Here is a 25,248-nt window from a genome sequence, read left to right on the forward strand (position 1 = left end):
AGGGATCAGGCTGTACCAACTTAGGCAGATGTATGTTAAGAGCTCTAGTATCTTGTTCAGGAGGTGATGAATAACGGGAGCAAGTGGACATGTAAGAGGTCTGACACATTCTTGTTACTGACAAGGAACATAATTACTAATGGTAGATTTTTATGCTGAGAGGTATGTTCTGGAAGAACTGCCTGGTAAGTCATGGCAGCACTGTGGGTAGAGGTTAAGCATCTGGACACAAGGTTCAGTAGGTGACTCAGATTATTTCAAAGTCTACTTTGTTTCTTTGGAGTGCAATATATTTTCCAAGCAAATGAAAACTCGTTCCTGTTCTTTCCTCCCCCATACAATTTGCATCTTTTTCTCCAAAATATCTCTTGGATTAAAGAGCATTTCAGCCTCATAGCTCAAATACAGGGCAGATGGTGCCCTTGCAGAATTTAAATAAGATCTCAGCATGTTGTCACCTGTAAGTGCAGTGAATAGAGCAGTTCTGCAGTGCAGACACTGGGATGTCAAAAACAGAGGATAGAGTTTACTTTAGCAAATACTGTGTAAAACAGTTTTGGAAACTGGTTAATGCTACTCTTTGGCTTGCTGCAGTGCACCTGCCAGAAAATTAATTATTAGAGTGAGATACGAACACCAAGGTACTGTGGGTTTAAAAAAAAAAAAAAAGTAATTGGTTTCAGCATGTAGTAGGTTGAGGGAATTTGAGGGAATTTAACATATCCACTGCTGGCAGGCTTAATTTGCCAGCTTTTAGCATTGCTTTACATGATAATGGGCCTCAGTGTGAATGTGAAGAATCTACTACCTTTATCAACATCAAGGACTACAAAAATATGAATACTCTGTTTTCTTGAAGTGAAGACAAGGTGGTCAGATGCAGTCTGTTCCTAAGTTGAATGCAATATGGACAATATGTGCATACATTTCCTATTTCTTTTGTATTACTATTGCCACTATAATTTAAACATTACATTAATATATTGCTCAAGTGAGTAATTGTTTCAGTTACTGAAACAATTCCATTTTGTATTTTCTTCCTAAAAGGGGCAGAAAGGTTAAGAGCTTGAATTATAATTTAGATGAACAGTATTATTTAGGTTCCATTTAAGGAAAAAATGGTGACATTTTTACTGTTAACCCAGAAAAAACTGTAGCAGTTAAGAAAACGAAGTATCCAAGTATGAGGTAAGTACTAAACTCTACTTAAGTAGTCTGGAGCAAGAGGCCTCACATTACCAGAAGAGGTAATTTTTTAAAGAAGTCAAGCTTTGTATGAGCAAGGAGAATACAGAAGGGAAAGAAAAATACAAACACTGGAGTTGTTTTAATAGGTTTTGTAGAGAGAACAACATAATGGAAAAATCTATTAATTGATAAAGGGAGTCACACAGGGAAATAGCACTCGAGAAGACAGTGTTTGAGTTTAAAATGTTTTAGTGAGAGGAATGCATACTTGTTTTAGTCAGTGTTTTTTGGATCTGACTCTGTTTTGCATCTCTTGAGATTCAGCAATAAAGGCTCAATTTTGGAGAGCTATACCATCCCATATCCTGACAGATTGCTACCAAGGATTGTTCTCATTTAAGGTGGCATCCTCCAAAATGCCACTGAACCAATATACCTCTATAGATAATCCAAAGCACTTGATAGTGCATGTTAATCTATTTCCTTTCCCTTCTCCTGGATCAGTATTGACAAATTTATGAAGCTTACCCAAGCACATCAGAAGGAAAGAGACCATGTCATTCCTGTCAGAACAAAGCAGAATTGTATTTGATTGTGCTTTTCTGTCTTGGTCAGTGGGCTCAGAACAGAAGGAGAGGGGGAGAAGATGTATTGTCCCTGAGGTGGTTGTTTTTTATTTTGATGTTTCATGTGAGAGGCAGGATTCCTGGACAGTATGCAGATCTAGGGAAAAAGAAAGATGTGTTTGTTTCCTGTGTGTATTCAGGAGGATGCTTTACTGGTGATGGATTGTTTTGACAGGTTTTTTTCTCTTGAACCGTGTATTAAGGTTTTCCTGGTGCACAGGCATGTTAATGGTGTCTTACCCCAAAAATACATTTCAGAGCACAGTTAGAGGAATTTAAAATCAGTGAGCTAATCAAGCTGAATAAAAATGAATGAACAAAACTGGTGAAAGGATCAGGTTGAATTTGCTAAGAAACTTTCCTATTGTAATGGATCAAATTACTTTAATGATCTATTAATATCTATTTTTTTTTTTTTTTTTAAATTTAAAACAGAGATGGAATCAGACAGTTACAGGGTAAGTTTAAAAATCAGCAAGATAGAAGAGCTGAGGCTGTACTTGCATGAGCAGCTGAGCTGGCCAGACAGCACCCTGCCTCTAAAAATGAGAGGTCTCATCACCCTGCTGTCCTGCCTTGCTGCCAGCCACATGCCTTGCCCCTTCTTTGGAGGTTGCTCTGATACCCAGGAGACCTTTCCCTTGGCAGGATCCACTTCCTGACAAGTTCCTCTTCGTACATGCAGCTTTTTGGCAAGTTGAGGATGACACTTCCACAGCGATGGCCGTGGTCAGTTGGGCACTGGAGCTGATCTGGCAGCTCAGCTGCAGGAGTGCAGCTCTGAAGTGAGGAAAAGGGGGCTATTCTTGTTCCCACAGCAGTGATCTGTTAGAACAAGTCACACAGTCTCATGTGTCTGTGTACTGTGCTTCAGGATGAAATGGATAATTAAAACATTTGTGTTAAATCTCAAACCTGCTCAACTGTTCTAGAGAAATAAACTGCCCCAGCAAAATTGCTTCACCTTTGAAGTCAGGTGTTGAAAGATACTTTGAACATGAAAACAAACCAATACTGAACCAATCCATATTTTTAAGTGTTAGTCTTTTTTGCCCCTACTAGGCCTTCTGCAAGATGGTATTTGTTTCTTTGGAGTGTCTGATTTGTAAATGAATATGTAAATGTCTTATATGCAAAATGCTGGCTTTAAAGGAGCTGATTTGGCATCTTCTCTTCCAACAGAGCTGAAGTCCTGCAACCACAGTGCTCAGTAGAGGCTGTGAAACCCATTTTAAGAACTGGAGAGCTCTGAAGCCCCCAACACAAGGATGTGGACCTGTGGATCAGAGGGTTGGAGCACCTCTCCTATGAAGACAGGCTGAGGGTGTTGGGGTTGTTCAGGCTGAAGAAGATAGGAAGGGGCCTATTCGAAGGCTGGAGAAGGCCCATTCACTAGGGCACGTAACGACAGGACAATGGGTAATGGTTTCAAGTTAGAGAAGGGTAGATTTAGGTTGGACATTAGGAAAAAGTTCTTTAATATGAGGGTGGTGGATCACTGGAACAGGTTGCCCAGAGAGGTGGTGGGAACCCCATCCTTGGAGACATTCAAGGTCAGGCTTGATGGGGCACTGAACAATATGTTCTAGCTGGAGATGTCCCTGCTTATTGTATGGGGGTTGGACTGAACAACCTTTAGAGGTCCCTTCCAACCCAAGACATTATAAATGCTTGAGGGCATTTCCACCTTTCCATTTTATCTGCATATGAAATAGCTGTTTTAAAGGGGACTTGCTTCTTTCATTGCAGCTGGTCTGTGTGGGCTGTAGCACACACCTCTGATTAGATCAACTGCCTGGAGAGGGGACTGCTTTGCCTTATCCAGCAGGGCTGTGGTTACTGACTGTACCCAATGCTGCAGTAAGGAGTAGGGATTAAAGCTAAGTGAAATCTAGCTTTTGATCTGTTTTCTCCCTAAGGAAAAAAAGAGCAAATAGAAAAAAAAAAAAAAAATGGTTTGGATCAAACCAAAGTTAGTAATTTCCTCCAGCTTGACTTGGAGAGATTTTACACCAAGAAAGTGGGAGTAACAGCTTTAACTTACAGGTTTTGTAACAGTTCCTCCATTTTCCATGATTACATATATATATATATGTATGTATATATATATGTATATGTATATATATGTATATATATATATGTATTTGTTCTGCCATGCTGCACAGCATTTCATTGAATAGCAGCATTTTGGTTAAGGTACAGACTGCAATTCAGGCAAGGTTGGGTGCCTGTTTCTCTCCTGTAGCAGTGTTTCATTGTTGGAGAATTCTTCAACACAGCCAAATTAGATGCAAAGCTAATTATAGTTAGAAGACTTCATGTACAAATTATGAACACAAAGTGCTGAATTATTGCTCAAAAACTGTCCTTAAAAAGCAGAAAGAAATCATACAACTCGAGAAGTCAATTTATATTTTAAACTTCTACAAATTTCAGAAAATTTTCCTGGACTTTTATTCTAGAAAAGTCTTGCGTTCTTACTGCTCCAATATTACCTTATGTGCATATTTTCTCAATCTGTAAAAGTATGTCTGTGTCAATGTATAATTCAGGTTATTTTAGGAAAAGTAAACCCAAATTTTTCTTACCAGCAGCTGACATCAATCATGCCCTGCCCTACCCCCTCATAACCTTTACTGCTAAACAATGTTCCAAAAGAAAATTTATTAGATCACCTGTTTAGATTCTCTGACATCATTCTGTCATGGCAATGAAGTGATTTACATGGAAAAATGTATTACCTCTGGTTTTAGACAAAATGAGTTTAGGATAATTAATGGTTTTACTGCAGGTATGAGAGAAACTGGAAATGGCTGGCCTTTTTAAAGTGAAACAGGACCTGTGCTCAGTTTTCCTCCTTATTTTCTTCACCTATTGTGAAATGGTTTTGAGCAAATTAAAATGCAGAAACTATGTCTTGTAACTGAAGTAAGCTATAAATGCAGGGTATCCATGGTAACATCACTAGATAAGTGGAACTAGAGACAAAAGGGAGAAAGCAATTAGCTCAGAGCACAGAGTCTACAGTATCATGAGGGTGGGGGACCCTCACATATTCCATAAGCAGTCATAGTCATTGAGGGAGCGAGATGTTTCATTTATGGAAGAATGGGCTAAAGGGTGATCATCCCTCTTGGTCAGCATTTTTATGATTCTGTGATGTCATTGACTTTGGGTAGAGGACTGAGTATACAGTATGGTCACATGGATGGTGAAATAGTATTTTAACAAGAAAGCAAATAATCTTTTCTGATACATGCCTTAAGATGACACTTGAAACATTTATTTTAGCTTTGTAAGAGTTTTTTTCCTTAGATGACATATAAATATCATCATACATGAAGGCCTAAACTAGGATGAGAAGATGATGCTGAATACGAACTCTGAAGTATTTTCTTTACGTATGATTACTGAACTAAAAACCAAAGGTCTTCAAGACAAAAGCCGTTCAACTATGGAAATACTTAAATTTAAGAAAAATCTAAAAGTGGCATTTTTTCTAGAGGTCTTATGAACAAATTAAGTCTGATAAGAAGTGGGCAAAAGTCGAGGTGAACACTGCTGGCAATTAAATCTGCATGGAAACTTTGCATCAGTCACAGGATGTGATATTTAGGAATGCAAAGAGAACAACCGTATGACGGATCAAGTGTGCTTTGTTGTGGGACCCAGTAGGGACCAGTAGGATGCTTAATCGCAGCCTGGGGTGAATGCTGGGGCACAGAGTAAATACTGTTGTGTTCCCTCAGTGGCACTGTGATGTGCAGGAGGTCAGTGTGTTGAAATGTGGAAAATGAACTATCAGGGGAAGATGAAAACTCTAAGAACTTAAGAGTCATGGTTTGCCCTTGCTGACATGTACGGGACAACTGTTTCTGAGGACATGTAGCCATGGAAAAATCACTTGCTGTTGGACTCTGCCTGAAACACATTTGCAAGTAAAAGCAAAAGTGTATTTAAAGTAGTAATTAAAAATACACTTAGGCAAGCCATGCTAACGTTTCCAAGAAGACAGCAGTATCACAGCAAGCATTTTAACTGTGTTATTCTGATGACTAATCCACATCTTGCATTAGGCATATACTGAATTTAGCATTCTATTGCAGTTCTCTATATGCAGTCTTGAAATTTCAGCACTATCCTTCATTGATTCCTGCTAGCAGTACAGACACTTGAGACCTCTTCAAGATAGCATCTTTCCTGAATTACACAGCTGTTTATCAGGAACCATGTACTCTTGTCCTCCTGTTCTTTGTTTAAATGGCTTGGCTTCTCCTCTGATACGGGTTATTGATGTTCAGTTCCCTGCTGTGTGTCATTTCTTCATCTGGCTATTTGTTTTCTAACAGGAATGATTTCCTTGGAGCAACAGCTATACAAGAGTGGAAGGAGGTTTAACACAGCAGTAGGTAGTGCAGATACAAAAGGATATTTTGTTCTCTGGAGTACCTCTGCTTCAGCCTCCCCTTCCTGTCATCAACAGCAATTGTTTGTGACTTGAGTGTATAGTTGTAGTGTTGTGTTTGGTGGCTTGTTTTTTGTGTTTTTTTTTTTTTTTTGTGTGTTTTTTTTTTTTTTTTAACCAGAGTGAAATCTGTATTGACCTAAATCATCATTTGCGTGTAATTTCCACCTTTGTCTTCCCTGTTCTGTCATATGGATCAGATAGTCTCTATTAGACTCTTCCTGTTTAAAGCCTCCCAGGGAGCTATAGGACAGCAGGTGTTTCAGTGTCTGTTTGACCTGCCTACATATTCTGTTGCCTTTAGTGACAGGCAGATAGGAGATGTGTAGAATTGAATCTGGGTTCCCCCCCCCAATAGCTTAGGGCTTTTATAATGCTCTGGGACTTATCCAGAATCCCACATGCTATGGAAAAATTCAGCCAGTCAGATGGTCACATTTCTCTGGTGACTGCTGCCAAGCTGGAGGCCAGACCCTGTGGATATCATACATCCCAGCAAGTTTCACTGAGTCAAACTGCCTCAAAATTCCGTTGAGATTTGCCCAGTGACACCTTGGTAGTTGAGAGGATGGGTCCTGTTGGATTCCTTTCCAGCAATCCTGCTGGTGGCCGTTAGTTTTTGATCTGCCATGTTGCCTCTGTTCCCTCTTGAATCATTGCTACAGTACATTGCCAGCAAACATTTGTAAGAATTTCAGGACAGCCTGAACTGTAGCTGTAGCCAGGATGGAGGCTGGGATTTGCATCCTGCTGGGCTGTTCCCAGCCAGAGTGCACAGGGACCTGGCACCCTGGGTTTCCTCATGTGAGATTGCTGGTGCTTGGCTAGGCTGGTTGTGCATACGTGATGATGATGGCCTGGTTAACTTCTAAACTAACTACACTGGTACCCCTTGTGCAGTGCTGAAGAGCTACTGTCATACTCTAGGCTAAGAACTGTGCTGCACTGGGCTTCAGCCAAGACTGCTGTACAGCTGTGTGGCATCCAACTCATTGTCACCTTCTTACACGATGTTTAAAATAATTGTGGAAATAAGCTTATTATTATTACCAGAGGTTTCAAATGAAGGAATTTTGATGGACAAAGTCCCGGAAGTTTGCACTGATGTGGTTATTGATGATTTAGGTTTGGACAAAGTTTTTCTGTGCTAAAGACTTGCAGTTTTAAGGTGAGAGAGCAGGACTTCTGGAGACATCCAACCCTTTGTTTAGGCGTAGGTAACATGACATCTTTGTATGGTATTCTTTCTCTGAATCACATGTTTGCTTAAATATCTGAAAGAAAATAGAGAAGACAGTAGAAAACAACATTTTGCTTTTCCCATTTGCTCTCCTGGTAAATAAGAAAATGCTTAATGAAGCAAGAGAGGCAGTCTTTAATAATAGCAAATTGATTTAATTTTCTGGTTGCGTGGATTGTTGGGGTTTTTTTTAAGATGGTTTCATATGTTTGCTACTGGGTGACTTGGATGTGGTTGCTTTCTACCCACAGACTTGTATGCAAGGACTTTATGACCTACTGAAGGCTTTGTGCATGTCTGGGGCTGTGGGTCTGTAGGTGGTGAAAAGAACAATGAATGGAGGTGCAGGATAAATAACTTAAAAAAAGAATAATAAAATGGAGCAAGTGGTTAAGGTGGAATTATGGAGCACAAGAGTGGCAACAGGTTTTTAAATGCAGTGACACATGATAGGTTTGAGAAGCATTTTCCTCATGTAAATCCATGTCTGACTTGTTGCTTTGGCAACCTTAGTAGAGGAACCTGCAAAATACCTGGTTTAACTATAGTTTTGGGCAGTATTCTTAAGGTTTAATTATCTCTGTTGGATGAAAGTCTCACCAGTTACCTAATTTCTACATGTCTTTGAGTGGGACAATAACATGCCTTTCCTTCCTCTTAAGGCTCTGCTTGCACAGCTTCTCAAGATTAACTCCGCTACCTTCCCATCAGAAGCAGGGCTGCATGGTTCCTGACTGATAAGGACCTGCTTCTTTCCATACTGGACTTTTAACTAAACAACCTTGAATACAAAATTTTGCTGTCTGAATTACAGAAATATTACCAACTTGATATTACCTAGACATTTGAGGGTGATACTGTATTATTGGATGATGCAGATATTATAGGCACTTTTAATGTAAGGGATAAATAGCATTAATAGAGCTGGAGAACTAAGTGGACCAGGTTATCACTTTCCAAGAGCCAAAAAATTGCCTCTGAGGCAAAAGGCATAGAAGAGATTGCAGCATGCAGAGACGACACGTCACAATATGCATTGTGATTTTGGGATTTGTTTTCTCTGCACCTTCGTAAGAAATAAAGGCAGTAAGATTATTTTAGAGCTATACTACAGTAATTCACTGGGTAGGTACTGCAGTTTCTGCACTAATGTTCTAGGAGAATAAAACAACAGCAACAAAATCTCTGGAGAATGAAATGTTTGTACCTGTGATTCATTCTGGTAATTGTGGAACTTAACCCCATCATGCTCTGGTATAAATGCCTGCACAGTCCACCTAACATAGAGGTGAGTCCATGTGATGGTGACTGGCTTCTGAACAAACAAGGAAACAAGGAAAGAACACTTCTAAATCACAACTAGCACAAAGGCAGCATGGAGGTAAAAAATGAAGCTGTGCTTGAGAAACTCCAACTGAACATCTAAGCCTAAATAATTCTCCTTCACAGGGATCAGGGTAATATAGGATAGTTCTAGCTTAGTCAGCTGGATTTGTGTCAAGATATTTATGGTTAAATAAGGTAAATTGGTAATATGGTTGTTTGCTTATCAAGTTGTTTGCCTCAAGATGTAAAATAGAACATTTGTTTATGTAACACCAGAAACACTTTGGGGAAGAAAAGCTCCTGCAATTAACATCCTGGTTTTTTTTTAAAGTAAAGAATTCAAGCTTTACTGCTGCTTACTACGTCATTATGCAACCACAATACTGATGACAGACCCCATCTGAAGCTTGTTGGAAACCATCAGTAGTCCAGTGCCTTACCTGTGTTGGCCTGATGTTACCTGCTGCAAGGGGGTCTCCTCAACAGGCCAGCAGACATGCACAAGCTCTGCCTTGAACCTATGTCAGAGGTTGAGAGAAGAAAAACAGAGACACAGCCCAACCAACAATGCCAAACAGGCTGCTGTAGACCCAGTCAACCTGTGGTCACACATTGTTCTGCCAGTACCTACACATATAATTACTGGAGTGAAACTTGAGAGGTTCTTATGTTTAAAATTCTTGTGTTGTTTTTTTTTTTCTAGGTTGGTCATCTTTGTTTCTTCCTGTATAGTGGTGTTAGGATTACAGAGAAAGATTCATCCATATGTTTATGCACACTTTTTTTACCCAAAGGAAACCATTAAATCTTGCAGCAGTTTCATTCATGTCTCTATATGAAGAGTCCTCTGTCTACAAACTGCAGAACAGTTTAAGCACAGCAATCAGAAGAATGAGTGATTTGCTCTTTTCAAGCACAAGGTCTCATCAATGGCTGAGCTGTTCCCTCTTCTGCAGACAGTGTAGAAAAGCTTGGCATTATTGCCTGTGAAGCATCAGCAAAGACTACTGACTTACTACATGGTGCACTCTGCCCTTGGCAGAGCAGCCACAGTGATTCCACGGGCTGGGAACATCCCACACAACACTGCAGGGCCGTGTATCAGCTGTGGATCTGGGGCCAAAGGTAGGACCATAAACCATGGGGTAAAATTCCATAATGATCCAATTAGCAGTTTGCTGCCCTTTGAGCTTCTGAAAGTAATTTCTACTCACTTTTAAAATGTTGTCTACAAAAACAGCTTAACAGTTAAAACACAGGACTTCAATGCAATTGCTAGAAGCTGTAATCTTATCTATAGAGGTTTCTCACAGTTTGATAAAACGCTAGAAGATCAAGAGAACTGGTTACAAAAATAGTCAGTTTTCTACATACCTCTTAGGATTTACTGTTACACCTAAAGAACTGAAAATATGTACTTTGTTGCCAAGACTGTAACATATTTGCCAGTTATTAAGGACAGGATCTCTGTATTAATTTGGTACAAGACCATTCGAGCTCAGGTTTGAGAGAAAAAAAAAAAGATAATTGGTATGTGGATACAAATTAGAGTTTAATATCCCATGCAGCTGTTTACATCTGCTTAATGAAGCAGTAGTGACTTCACATTAGCATTGCTATGATACCATAAACACAAACTAGAGAAAAAGATACAATCACTAACTTCTTAATGTCAAATCAATGCAAGTTAGGTACTTTTGGTTTCAGTGGCGTTTTTTAATGGAAAGAAAAAAAGAAGTCTTCATGTTTAGGGAGGATCTCCAGGTCCGATACATTTGATTTTGGTACAAGTGGCAGGATTTTATAAAAAGATTTTGCTCCTGTAGGCACACAGGTTAAACCCTAAATGAAGAGCTCTAATGGAAACCACTAACTCAAATATAGTTGGAAGTCAGCAGGTAATTTTGCTTTTGGAGCCTTTACAAGAGTCCTTTTGTACAATAATAGAAGATAAGTAAATAGCCATGTAGAAGAATGCAGTGCTGTTGCAACACTGAGGAAGTTCTAACACTTGGACTATGTGGCATAAACTCTTTGTTTCATATATTTACCGGCCACTGTGGCACAGAGCTGCTTGTTTGTCTTTTTTGATTAAGGATCCCCTGAAGTAATGCAGATGTGCCAAGTCAGCTTTTGAGAGGTATATACAATCAGGACAGGCCTTGGATTCACACAACATACCAATGTCACAGAAAAATTGTACTTTGGTCAGAACTACTGAAGTCCGTTAACCATCAGCATAAGAACACAACCTCAGTTGGTGCCATTTTTAATGATCATAAAGAATACATTGTAAAACAAAACCTGAAAAAATCCAGCGTGATACTTATAAACAAAGAACAAACAGAAAACAAAAAAGCTTCGGTTTTGCCTGATTTATAGTATTTATAATACAACAGAACATTAGTCTGAGGTAATACCAGTAAAAACTCCTGTCTTCCAAGGACTGCTCAAAAATTAACAGTGATAGTAATGCATGCTATGTTAAAAGTCAGACTTGATTATTAGATCAAGCAAGTCCCTTGCCCTTTTTAGTTAGGGATCTGTGGTTGCAAGTATAAAATTGGACATGTCTGTACAGTAGGAACTACAGAATGTTAAGAGTCCTGTGTAGCACGTTGTTAGCCCCTGTCAGTACTCAGGAGTGCAGCTGATTATGTAAAAATCAGACATTTCAACAGAGAAAAGACTTGGTTCCAGAATAGCCCTTAAGAAATTTAGAATACTGTTAAAACAGCCAAACAAAAGATGAATTCAGAAGTCCAGATTTTGGCATGAGGTAAAACCATGTGCATTTATTTAATCTGCATTTTAGAATTAGTAAGCATAAAATGAAATATGTTGACTGTAATGAATTCAGTCATACAAGTGCAAGTCTTCAGCTAAAATGTATTTTGTGGCAGTTTATTTAAAAAATGTACCAGTAAATCATAAAAGAGGGATCATGTCCATTTAACGTTTATTGAAGTATACAGGAGGTTTTCTTTAGAATCAAATATGAGCATGAATATATGGCCAAACGTAAAATCTATCAAATTCAGTGAAAATTTTCTGACTTTAAATAGTAGCTGTAAGAATGACCAATATATATTCTTTGTTACAACTGCCCTCACTCTACAAGTAAAAAAAAAACCAAAACCAACAAAAAAAAACATTCAGTAAACATTCTTTCCTAAGGTAGTTTCCCTTATATATCAGTGATTTATCCATTTCTTGTATACATAACTTTTTAAACATACCAATCAGTGGTTCTCACAATTGAAAAATAAAAGCACAAAAAAGTTTACACTCTTGTACAGGTAAATAAAAGATCATCTTGAATTAAACTGTATATCCTTAAGGGCATAGTATAGTTTCAATTTCATTACCTATTACATAATTAGCTTCTTACATACAAATATTGACATATTTGGCTTGTGCTTCAAAGCCTTTGTGTCTAGAAAGTCCATGTCAATGCAACTCATAACTTGAAATCAGTGGGGATATCTTTACTGCTGCTGGGTTTCACCTGTTCGTGCAACACGGTCTCTTCTGAACTTGTTGTGGCACTGCATTTTTCTGTGGCGTCCTCAGTGTCTGGATCCAATCCTTCAGGACAGGGAAGTTTGAGAAGCTCCTCCCGCAGCTGAGCTGTATGACGCTGGATATGCAAAAAGGAATCAGATGGACTTTAAGAGCACAGGTAAAGCGTTACTTTTCACAATGTTGGAGAACATCAGGCAAAAGGAAGAATAAGTAGAAAAGGTGTCAATTTATTGTTTCAAAGACTGGATAAACTTTTCCCTGGTATTTAAGGATTGGTACTTTCCCTATAGCACCTGAATAATTAGCAAATGCTGATAGGGAAAAATTAAAGGCAGTAAACAGAACTGTAGCCAACACATGCATCAATACAAATGCTGTGCTGTTTGTCTTCTGGTGGAGTTGTATCTGTGTTCTGTGATCACAGCAGAAACTGGCTAGGACTAGGTGGGCTGTACAGTCAGAACGCAGATTTATAAAGAGGTTGTGGTCTTGATGAGATCAGCCACAGGGACAGGTGTAGACACAGAGATGCATCTACTGATGGTAGTAACAAACAATAACTGCATTTTGAAGACCAGTCACACAGAAAGAATGCAATTCTAGCAACAGAAAAAAGCCTTTAAAAATTTTTCTTTTGCTTCTCAGGGGAAGAAAAAAAAAATCTAATACAGAAATGACAGTACTTGGCTAGGAAGGAAGAAAGCATTATAATGGTTACTGCTGTTCGGTAGAAGTTTAACACAGGGTAAAACTAATCTAATGGACCACAGTTTAGTAACTGTGCTTGTCTATTCAAAAGTTTGTTTCCTGGCAAGGAGTTGTTCAAAGTACAACTTTATCATGAACCCCTTCTCACCCTTAGAGAGAACAAGGGAAACGCTTTCTATCTTACGTAAGTATTTACAGAAAAAACAGGCAGGACAAGTGGTAAGGAAAATCTAACTTGTAGAAAAAAAGTCCTGAGAAAGGGGAATGCACATACACTTCATCTCTTGACTGCTAGGAAACAGGTTTCTTTAAATGTTTTAGAGTTGCATTATAGTTACTAGAGTTCCATTATAGTTATTATAAAACTCAGCTGCTGAGCTATTTTGGTGCCATTTGTCACCTTTGGATTAAAGAACATAAATTTATAAAAGCAAGTCTCACCTTTAGAGCTGCTGCATGATGGGACATAGTCCTGCCTACCCGCTTGTCACTGCTGTACTGCTGTATGTCTGCTATCCACTCCTCACACTGAGCCATGATCTCCACTCTTTTCAAGTAAAAGTGTTTGTGGATGACCTGCAAGAAAATATTCCAAATGTAAGAACAGCACGTTCATTGTAAGAATTTTAAGTATATTTTAAGTACTGCAACTAAATGTTAAGCATTGTATACTTTAACAATACAAAATTTGCAATGAGTTTTCCTGTCAGCAATTGCTTGCTGCCTGAACAGAAAACAGATAATCAAAAACATGTCAAGAGTGTGAGCATAGGAACACAAGATGATTCTGCACAGGGAAGGAGGCTCATACCAGCTGCTGTGGAAGAGGTACAACCATGGGTACATCCCATAGATAGAGGCAGCACCTCTGGGAACAATTAGAATTCCCAGCCAAAAGTAGTTGATGTGCCCATGGTTTGGATGGAAACCAGTATTTTACCACAGTAATTTTGGTATTTCTGTACTGATTTGAGTTTATAAAACCCAAACAATCAATCCTCAGACAAAGCTGTGAGGCTCTGCTTAGTATTGCCTTTGTCCTAAACAGTTTTCTAAAACTCTGCCTGGTGAAAGAAACAATAAAAATCAAAAGAATTCTAGTGAGCTCAGAGAATTCTTGGCAATATTGCCACATAATTGACAAAATAACATTTTCCTCTAGATGTTAAGAGAATATAACTATCTGTCTAAAGAAAAACTGCATACTGAAGCATAACTGACAGATTTTTAGACTTAAATTTTCATGATGCCTTTGCATTTTATGGTGCTGAATGTTCATCATTAAGGTTTCTAACTACAAACAACTTAGAGGTCTTGACAACAAGCTAGTCTCTCAGACAAGCGCTCAGATAATCTATGCTATTTTCATAGGGACATTTTCATTTGGATGGGGCTGCAGACAGGATCCAGCATTCTTCCAAAACGAAACTATTGCATCAGAGAAAAATTTAATGCTTTCTAGTGCATAATTTCAATTGTTTTGATATGTAAAGAAAGATACACGGCACTTTACACAAGGAGAGGGAATATGTATTCAGAGAAGCAGAAAGGAAGCTCTTATGTCACACAAGTTGATAAGGCACTGGGTAGGACTCCGAGCTTAAGTTAGTACAGTTGTGTTTTTAACACAAAAGCAAGCTATCCTTGCCTCAAACTTCTCACATGCAGGCTAGTGTAGCTTCAAACTTCTCAGAATCTTTAGAATTTCCACCATACTGTCCTAAAGACCTCAGCATAGGGAAAAATGCTGTATGTAAGTCATCTGTTCTCAGGGAATGATCAATTTTCCATTGAAACACCACCATTTGGATACACCTTATCACTTTACCTTCCTGAAGAGGTGCAAGATGTCAGCTTACAAGCTGCCTTTTCAAATAAGTACTAAAAATACTAAGTGGCAAAGTAAGCACAATATTGCTGACACTACAATAACAGTGAACTGGGATTCATTTACCAATATTGCATATCCTTCATTTCTGTAATGTGAAAAGAAAGATAGAGCATTACTGTCAGGGAGCCCACCACCTAAGAATTTTGGAAAAAGTAAAATTCTTAAGATTTAGCTAGGAAAGGAAAACCTATAAGCAAAGGTTATTTGATTGTATGTCATCATGTTATCTTTACTATGGTCTCCAACTTAGTAAGCAAAACATTTAAGAGGTAATTTATAATAACCACTGTGTTCTTCTTCATTAATTCAAGACACCAGAGTACAATGCACATCCTTTTCTTTCTGCATGTGGATAAAATATTTAACTTCTACCACATAGGTGAAATGTCTGTGGTTTCTTATTCCACACAACACAGTCATTTTAATGGAAAAAAGGTTTTTGCATTCCAAGATACATTTTTTGGACAGCAAGGAAGGGATGGCAGACTACCCTTTCACCCAGATGCCACACTTAGTAATGTGCATAATCGTAAAAAAATTATGCTGTTTCAGCATTTTATTATGCAGACAATTGAAATCATAGGTGATGCTACAAGATGGTTCTGCACCTCAATTTACAAGTGGCATTGGTTTTAGTAGTTCAGAGTAAAATGTGTTTTTCTCAAAATATTTGCTCACAACACTGTGGGATGTACTCATTCATGTTTGACTAACTGTTTTGCATTAGCATTCATACAGATTCTCTTAGTGTATCTTCAACTTTCTTTCCTTGAGTTCTTTGCCATATCTGTTCAAGACCCTGAGATCAAATTGACCTGCTGTGAGAAAGGACTAGGGACACTGAGAGAAGTCTCTTAACAACTAAATTATTCTGTGATGCTAAGGGTGTGTACATTTGTTTTCAGGAATGCAAACAACATTGATTTATTTATAAATAGTAATTTTTTAAAGATAGTGTGAATATATGAAGGTTAATATTGCTTTTAGCAGCATCAAACAGTTGCTTTCAAAGGCATAGATTTCTAGGTTAGCATGGATATTTTATAGATCCTTCTATAAATAACATTCAGGCTGGTATTTGTTTTATCATAGAATGACAGAATGGTTTGGGTTGGAAGGGACCTTAAACATCATCTAGTTTCAACCCCCCTGCATGGGCAAGGACACCTCCCACTAGATCAGGTTGCTCAGAACCTCATCCAACCTGGCCTTGAGCACTTCCAGGGAGGGGACATCCATAATCTCCCTGGGCAACTTGTGCCAGTGTTTTCACCACCCTCATAGTGAAAAATTTCTTACTAATTTGTAATCTAAACCTACCCTCTTCTATTTTAAAGCCATTAAAGCATTTTAAAGTATTTTTCCAGTCTGCATTGTTTTGGTGTGTCCAAATTAATGTTTCTTGGAAAAATACTTCCTGTGTGCTCTGCTGGCTAGCAAACACTGAGGGCTCATCTGCAGGGCTGGCAACATGTCTTAACAAGGAATGTAGAAGGTACCACCTGGCCCTAAGGAGCCAAGCTGTATGAACCATGCTTTATCAAACAGTGCACCAAGCTTTCTTATAGCTTAGTCCTGATTTATGTACATTTGTGTACATCCTCTTCCCCAGGAAAAAAAATATCTGTGAAGTCAGGTACATCCTTACTTACTTCAGTCTCCAGACTCAACTGCCCCAGGGAATGGACTAAACCAGACATCTCCTGCATGATGTTCTGAAATATTTGTATTATTCTTAATACTAAAACTCAATAAATAAGTATTTACTGCTTTGTTATTTACTGCATTTCCCAAAACCTACCTCCTTAAAACATGGTGATGGATTTCTGATTTGTTCAAGCATTGCCCACTTGACTGTTGCCTGTCGTATATTTCCATCATATTCTCTGGAGCTCTGGGTACCACTCGGAGTACCTCTTGATCGTTCATAACCTGGTTCATTAAAATATGGTTCTGCTACCAGTATTAGAGATTGGACAGACACTAACACCTGTTAAGAGAAGAAACTAAGTATTAAAATTGTGCCACTCACTTCTTTTTACAAAGATAAATAGTTTTGCTTACCTGATATGCAAAACAACTTCCATGGCAAAGTACTGTTGTAATACAAGCTACTTGCAAGTAGGGAATGTCCATGCTTTTAAACTGAAACCATTGCTACACATAAAAAATAAGTCCTATCACTGTGAAAATGGCAAATATAAGTTAAAAAATAACAGAAATACAAATAAGAGAAAGAAAACTTTTGAAGGAAGAGATGTCAGATTGCACCTTTTTGTGAAATAAAGTGTATTTGTCAAGTTCTCAGTCAACAATTCTTGAACTTTTCCTGTGGTTGAACTTACTAATTCTGCTAATTCTGGATTAGATGGTCAAGGAACTAGTGAGGTGAAAATTACTTGTGGTATACACAGTCTCCCTCTTTTTTTTTTTTCAAATGTATTCAACTGATTTAGGTATGTTTCAGACTATGTACAACACTGTCATATGCCATTAAAACAATACCTCAGTATTTCTGTTAGGATAAGAAAAAAATGTTTTCAGAACTGTATCAACAAAAGACCAACTATTCAGTGTAAGGAAATAACACTGTTCCCCCTTTCAATTTTATCATTAAGTACATGTGGAAATATATGCTTACATACAAATTAAATAACTATATGCCCAAATATTCCTCATATAAATGAAAAAATGAATAGGTACACAGGGCATTTAGGCATTCAAATGTATGTGCATTGCATATGATTTGATGGCTTGCTTATTTTTCCCATATTGGAATGTTTGCCTCTATCAACTTGTTGCAGTTAACCAAAACTATGTTGCTGCAATAATGTTGCTATATAGGTAGAAAAACATAACTGACTTAAAAAAAAAAATAATTAAATGAAGGACAGGGTTTTCTTATATACTTAGGACCAAGTCCAGCAAGAATTTTAGGGATTACAATCCTATGACACAAACCTAATTCATAATGTAAAGAATTCCAAAAAGGTGATTTGAAGACTTACATTTCCTCAAATATTGAAAAAGCGATGATATGCTGACAGTCTCTAAACTGATCTTCCAGTTTCATCTGGGTTATTCGAGTTAGTTTCTGAAGTATTTTGGGTGGTCTGACAATAGTTTAATCTTTGAGCCAGAAAAACATGTAGTGCTTAATTCTTTCCAAGCAATTTATTTAGTTCTAGAGCTGTTTTCCATTTAAAAGCTACAAAGTGTTTTTCTCTCAATATAGGGGGTGGACTTCTTCTAACAGCTTTCTTACTATTGTTTAATTTGAAACTTAAATGCTGCATGAGATTTCCAACAATCAAATCTAACATTTTAATCTAAGAAAAACCACTTTAGTAAAAGTAAGATTTCATAATACTTGCACCTTTCTACACTGATTTTATAGTTATAGTCCAAAACTTCAGTTCATCTCTCAATTATGACGTTGTATCATGGGAAAGTGACCCTATGTAAGGAACCACAACATAGATCTCCAAATCCTAACTGTCCCTTGAAGGGAGATGGAACATTAATATATCCAAAGGATGGAAATTCCACAATCTGTTTGGGACACCTATCCTCGTGTTTGATCACACTCACAGTGAAAAGGTTTTTCCTAATATTTAATACAAATTTCCATGTCCCATCTTGTGTCAGTTGGCAGTTGTGTGAGCGCTTTGCATCTTTCAGAGGCTGGCTCCATCCTCTACCTTCCATTCGGGTATTGAAGACAGCAGCAAGCTCTGTTTGCCATCAGTCCAGCCCCTTTTTTGCTCATTGAAAATCCACATCTCCCCATTTTGGCTACAAGGGTAGTAAGGAAGACTGCAGAGGTCTTGCTGAAGTCAAAGCAAGCTACACCAGCTGCACTCCCTCTGTGCAGAGCCAATCACCTCACTGCAGAAGGCAAGCAGGTTAGTCAGGAGATCTTCACCTCCAGTAAATCCACACTGGGTGTTCTCAGTCACTTTCTTGTCTTTCATCTACTTGAAAATAGCTTCCAGGAGGATTTGCTCCATAATCTTCCCAAGAACCCAGGTACTGCTGACCAGCCTGCATCTCCTCAAGTCCTCCTTCTTGCCTGCCTTGAAGTTGGCTGCTAGAGTGGCCAGGAAGCTCCCTTGATTCTTCTGACCTTTCAAGGATGAGAGCTAGTGGTTTTGCAGTGACATGGCTGGCTGTCTCAGCACCCCTGGATGCTGAGATCTGGTTCCATGAACTGATGGGTTCAATCAGCTTGAATTCTGTTTCATTTACTGTGGGTAAGGTCTCATTCTCACAGACCTTCTTAGTGAGGGACTGGAGATGTGGGAAAGCAAACCTAACCCCTAACAACTGAGGCAGAGATGACCTCTGCCTCTTCTGTGTCCTTATCAGCAGGTTCCCTGCCCCATTAAGCAGCTGGAAAACCTCAGGAAGATGTGGTCTTTTGCTGCCAACATACTCATAAGAAGCCCTTCTTCTCCCTTTTTTATCTCTTGCTTTGGTTTTCTTAATTTCTTTCTTGAATGCTTGGAAAGTGTCTCCATTTCTAATTAGTTGCCCATCGCCTCCCTCCACCTTCAGTATGCTTTCTTTTTGCAGCTGAGCTTAGGCAGGAGTTTCTTGTTTACCCATGCTGGCTTTCTGCCACTCTTGCTTGACTGCTTTGTCTTCACCATAAACTTGAGTTCCAGGAGGTGATGCCATCTTCCAGTCTTTTTAATATAAAATATTTGAAATTATCCAAGCAAAGTCCAGGCAGTGCAGGAATAAGCTGCACATATGAACTGCAACTCTTCAAAACAAGACCAATAAAAATATTGGTTGGAAAGAGTACTCTGAAGAACTTGTCTACCCTACAGTGTTACTTTTCTAGTGCTCCAAGGACGTTTTCTGGACTTTTGTCTTGTTTACACTTAATTAAGAAAATACTGCTTTAAAAGCACTAGAAAAAGAATGCTTAGGACTGACAGACCACTTACTACTCCCAAATGACATCTACTGCAGAGAGAGAAGAAATGCTCACCTGCAAAAAACTTGATGTTTGGGGATTCCATTTCTCTTCTGGCCTCCCGTGCCATGTGTTAAGTATGCTTAAGCACACCTGAAAATACAACATGATTAGTAACACAGACTAAAAAATGTTCTGCTTGGGCAGAACAAAATTTTAAAATTACTTTATTATTTTTTTTCTTACAAACTTTTGTGTAACTGCATTCTAAAAGGCAAAGATGTTTCCTGTGAAACTAATTTCAAATGAAAGTGGATAAAAATAATGTGGATAAGCAAGAAAAGCATTTAAAAAAATTATCAAGTCAAAGGTAGATTACTTTTTTCATGAAAACGTATGAATTCTAGTGCCTTGAAAAATAAGTGAATTGTGAATACTATCTGACTCTCTACTTTCCTCATTAAGTACTGTTCTAATAGTAATTATTGTGTTTTTTAAAGGCAATAATTCTGCTTAAGCACATGAAAGGTGATTTCTGCCATGCAGACTATAAAGGAACTGAAAATATTCCTAAACTTTTATGACTGATCTGGACTTTAGGGAAGTCTGTAGAGTTCTTGAACCTTATCACAACATGGAACAATCAAAGTTAGGGAACACAAAGAGACAAAATAAACAGAAGAAATTTAGAATAGGGTGTTTGCCAAAACAGACAGACAGACAGAAAGAAGATAAAGTCTCCACTAGGAATTACATTCTCTGTCCACATTAAGAAAAAACCCTCTGTCTAGTACTGGAAAGGAGTATTCTAGCTCATGAAAACAGGGAACCCATTATTAACTGTGGAATAAGGGAAAAACATTAGCCTGTGGATTACACGTTTACACACAAATAAAAGAAAACCCAAAGCTGAATGAGTGCCACAGTGCTACAGCCAAAGCTATTTTGTGGGTCTGTGCTTTGGTGGAGACACACACATAGCCATCTCTACAGCTCTGGAGAGAATTTAATGTGTCCTGTTTTTTAATATAAATAGAAGTCACATTGCCCTAATGTGCACTTGACTTTTTGTTAACTTTTTGGAGCCTTTAGAACAAGCCACAACATACCAAGGACATGGGCAGAGGGAAAGGGGAAAGCTTGTTTAACTTCTAAAATTATTGCCAAAAACTTTACTATTTTTTTGAGAAAACTATCAAGTCCTTCTTTTAGAGTTACATTTTCCTTCATAAAGGACATTATCCTCCCTCAAGAAAAATCACTTACACATGGAAAAAGACAGACAAGGCACTTGGCAAGCATATTCAGTTGCAGCTGATACAAAACATTATTTGTCCATGGAAAGGACCCTGGGTATTTCAGCTAGCCAAAATAGATTTGTGCCTGGTTAATTTAGCAAAGAAAATGGAAAAGAACATTTTTCTAGGTCAAAATTCATAGAATCATAGAATGGTTTGGGTTGAAAGGGACCTTAAAGATCATCTAATTCCAACCCCCCTGCACATGCAGGGACACCTCTCGCTAGACCAGGTTGCTCAAAGCCCCATCCAAGCTGATCTTGAACACTTCTAGGAAGGGAGCATCCACAAGTTCCCCAGAAGTGATCAAATTACTTTTGCTTTTAGGTCAAATTCAGCTCGTAAAGCTTTAAAAAAATCTTCAGGACAATTCAGAAAGGAGACTGTTAAGTCACTCTTAATTTCAGTTTGAAGACCAGTTTTAACCGAAGAGCTTGCTCCAGTATGTTAGGAGTGGCTGATCATTTGATGGCAAAAGTAAAAAAGTTTCATCCATTTCACTTCCTTGTTACATCTATACAGAAGAAAGCTGACCTACCTTCCCATCATTGTAGAGGTTTGGATTAAATCTCACACTATGGCCTCCAGTTGTTTCCAGGTTCACAAGTGGAGGAGAATTAGGATAGTCTTGTGGAAAATATACATCAAATTCAAAGCAACCATTTGCGTAAGGGGTGTCTGCAGGACCAGTAATTAGAACCTAGCAGAAAAAAAAAAAAAAAGAAAAAAGATGACAGTTGTTTTTTTTTTTAAATAACCTCTTATTTGTTGATATTCTTATATGAAGCAAAATACTTCCACATACTACTTATAAGAATATAGCATTAGACATAATAATCCTATGTAGGCTACCAGTCTGTTCATTGGGTACTCTGGGAAGAGAAGCCCTCTGCTAACATTCATTTCTCCAGATTACACAAATGGAAAGCAAAACAGAAGGAGTTAAAACTCTATCCCCTCCCTACTGGATGCTATTAAATTTTTCTTTATACTTCAGGTCCAGAGAAACTCAGTGTACTTCTCCATAGCTACTGCTTTTAATTTACTTGAATGATTGTATGTAAAGATACACTTTGAGTGTAATAGAGTAACAAAACTAAACTTTTCCCTTCCAAATAGCTGAGTGAAGAGTGAACCTTGTCCTGTGAAGACTCCTTGGCCAACAGAGCAGCAGCCCATAGGTAGATGGATGGATTCTCCCTGCACCCCACCAAGTTATTGAGAAATCAGCATCAGACTCTAAAATACTTTTTTACGTTCAAGTTTAGACAGCAATTAAAGGGCACATTTAATACTTCTGGGTTCGTGTTTTTTTAACATTTAAGGCACCTTCTTAAACATTCAGAAGCCAAGCTGGAAGAGAGGAATAAAAATCAATTTGCTCCTTTACCTTCATAATGTCGAGCCGCTCCTCATCGCAACGTACGAAGACGCTGGATGACGACGAGAGAGGCAGTGATGTTGAAAGAGTCACAGCTTCTTGCGCAAGACGTCGGGCTCTGGCAGCACTGTTGGCGTCACTTGCATTTTTTACCTGAGACATGTAGTGGTAATTTACTTTAAAAACCAATTTTCCATCATCATCTTCAGAAACCATTTCAAATGTATCTAGAAGAGAAGAAAAATTTAATGCATCAGGAACGCAGTGAGGTAAATAACAGAAAAAGATTGTGAGTATTAAAATCAGGAGAGTTTTGCATTATAGTAATGCAAGAAATACCTATTTTCTCAGTTACCAGTGATTACAAAAAGCAGAGCATTAACAGTCCTGGGTCAAATTAATTTTTGCAGCAAATTTACAAGCTTTCATCTGCAACTTGTCAGATGTCTGCCTTTTCTGATTTGGAAAGTTACCAGCTACTCCAGGCCAGGCATATAATGATACTTATGAATACATAATAATGCTAATAAAGGAATCTGTGTGAAGCAGAGTGCCCAGAGTATTTACTCGTGGTGTGGCTGCAATGTTATTAAAGAATAATAAAAAATGACACTGAAGCTAGTTTGCTTCAATCAATTACTACACAAAATCTGCAGCATGGCTGCCAGGGTGAAAAGCTATCATTACAAACTTCCTGACTTCCTATTCTTGACATACATGCCACAAATATTTGAAAGAAAATCCCTTACAAATACGACAGCAAAGAAATGGTATTGCAAATGTTGCCGCTGTAACAAAAAAAAAACTTTTAGATGATATTTTTGCAATAATTTTATAGCTCTTTTTTGATGAAATACTTTTAATTCTTCACTGATTTTTTTTTTAACACATTCCCTCGGCCAAAAGGATCAGCAATTCCCATTGCATTTTCCAAATGCAACATATCGCCTGCCATCAAAGGCCACAATGAAGTTTATGACAGTTGAGTTTTGAAAAATATGCTTTGATCTGAATTCTATTCCAATTATAAAACCTACATTAAGAAACATACATCTACAGTCACAGATGAGTTTAAAAAAAATCGACTAAAACTTCAGTATAATTTGAGGACTGAAAGACTCACAAATCATTACTGGAAAGAAAACGTTACCACCATCATTCAATTGATCTGTTCCCTTGAATTAATCTAGTTGTCCTGCTTTCAGCCAGGATGAAGCCAATTTTCCTTTTACTGATATTTTTTTTCCTTCAGTGAACTCTCTTTTAAGCAGAACACTTGCTGAAAGTAGCAGCAAGTTTACCAGCCGGAGGACTGATAATGCTCAAATGTTTATAGTTACTGCAGAGACACCAAGGACACTTTGCTCTGCATGTTCAATCTCCTGCTTTGGACACTAAAGGAGCAGAAGAGTCGTATCTACAACCCTCCTGTAGGGAGGAACGGACTAGACAAGACAGCAAAATTAGCCAAACAGCTTGTTCCATCCATATATGTATGGTATAAATTCAGGGATCATGGAAGACAAGCCCCTTTTCCTTCTCTCCCATCCATGGCCAGTGTCCAGGGAGGATTCTGTCTATCCATCACTGTTGACTCCTAGGCCCAGGTGTTCCTGACCCTCATCACTCTCCCCTCAGCTCCTGTCTGCTCTGCCACTCTCTAGCAGCTCCGGGACATTTCAGAGCTGCTCACAGCTCAGGAGATGCCAGGGGAGTTGCTGGGGGCGTGGGGAGGCAACAGTGTTTTGCACATTCCTGAACATACTTGTATATAATTGTACATATTTTATTTTATCATTAATATTTTATTAAAGCTGTCAAGTTTAGTTTTCAATCTGGAAATTCTCTCTCCTTATTCTCTCTCTCCTTTCCACATCTGAGTGGGAGGGGGAGGGGAATAGAGAGCATTATTGTCACTGGTTTACTTGCTGATCCTAAGTCAAACTGTGACACTAGAGTATGCTTAAAACATTTCTTATTAGTTCAAATAATGCATTAATTGGTAACCTGAAAATACAGACTTAGATAATTTTCCATATGTGAAAAGTATCAGTGGTCACATATGTAAAAGGTTGTTAACATTCTAAAATCATCAGTGGTTCAGTGCAACAGACTGCGTATTTCTTAGGTATCTGCTTTCTAAGACACAAATATTCACATTTATTGACTTACCAAACTGGAGTTTTTTCATGACAGCAACATACTTTTCTTCAAGTGACCGTAAAACAGACAAAGGCTTGGGCTTCACAGCAGCCTTTCTGCAGTATTCAGCCATCTTCTTTTCTGTTATATAAAACACAGTGATTATTTGTAATTAACCATGTAATTCTGAGACAATTACAGCAAGTACTTGGTTATCATTTAACTTGAAATGACATTTTATGGTGACATTGTTTGCAGAGAAATCTGAAAACTAGATATCATTCATAACACATCAACTTGTTTTCCTCACTGCCATGTATTTCATTATCTGAACAACCTGAAGGAAATAAAGACCATTCTCTGAGCTCAGAAATAATTCATTACTACTGCTGCTATAAATATTTTTTCATTGTTTCTTCTATTTTAAAAAATATTTTAAATAGGAAGTATGACATATGCTTGTGAGGATGGACATTCACACATGTATTCTTGATACAAGCTCCAGAATCACAAGCTGAGTATATACCCCTTTTT

At 38.1% G+C, this 25,248-nt stretch overlaps 1 protein-coding gene across 5 annotated transcripts in view; it reads right to left on the reverse strand.

The window, feature by feature from the left end:
- Positions 1 to 11,787: 11,787 nt before the first annotated feature.
- BIRC6 (baculoviral IAP repeat containing 6) overlaps positions 11,788 to 25,248 on the reverse strand; it is a 171,377-nt gene continuing 157,916 nt past the window's right edge. For all 5 annotated transcript variants that reach the window (XM_051613084.1, XM_051613086.1, XM_051613087.1 and 2 more), the window contains 7 exons: positions 24,745 to 24,855; positions 22,582 to 22,799; positions 21,730 to 21,891; positions 19,969 to 20,046; positions 16,771 to 16,959; positions 13,520 to 13,654; positions 11,788 to 12,485 (listed from right to left, as the gene is read on the reverse strand). In XM_051613084.1, the coding sequence (XP_051469044.1) occupies positions 12,306 to 12,485; positions 13,520 to 13,654; positions 16,771 to 16,959; positions 19,969 to 20,046; positions 21,730 to 21,891; positions 22,582 to 22,799; positions 24,745 to 24,855 (1,073 nt within the window). In that variant the 3' untranslated portion in view covers positions 11,788 to 12,305. The remainder of the gene's footprint in view (positions 12,486 to 13,519; positions 13,655 to 16,770; positions 16,960 to 19,968; positions 20,047 to 21,729; positions 21,892 to 22,581; positions 22,800 to 24,744; positions 24,856 to 25,248) is intronic.

Source organism: Apus apus, chromosome 3 (genome assembly GCF_020740795.1).
Source record: "Apus apus isolate bApuApu2 chromosome 3, bApuApu2.pri.cur, whole genome shotgun sequence".
Taxonomy (NCBI): domain Eukaryota; kingdom Metazoa; phylum Chordata; class Aves; order Apodiformes; family Apodidae; genus Apus; species Apus apus.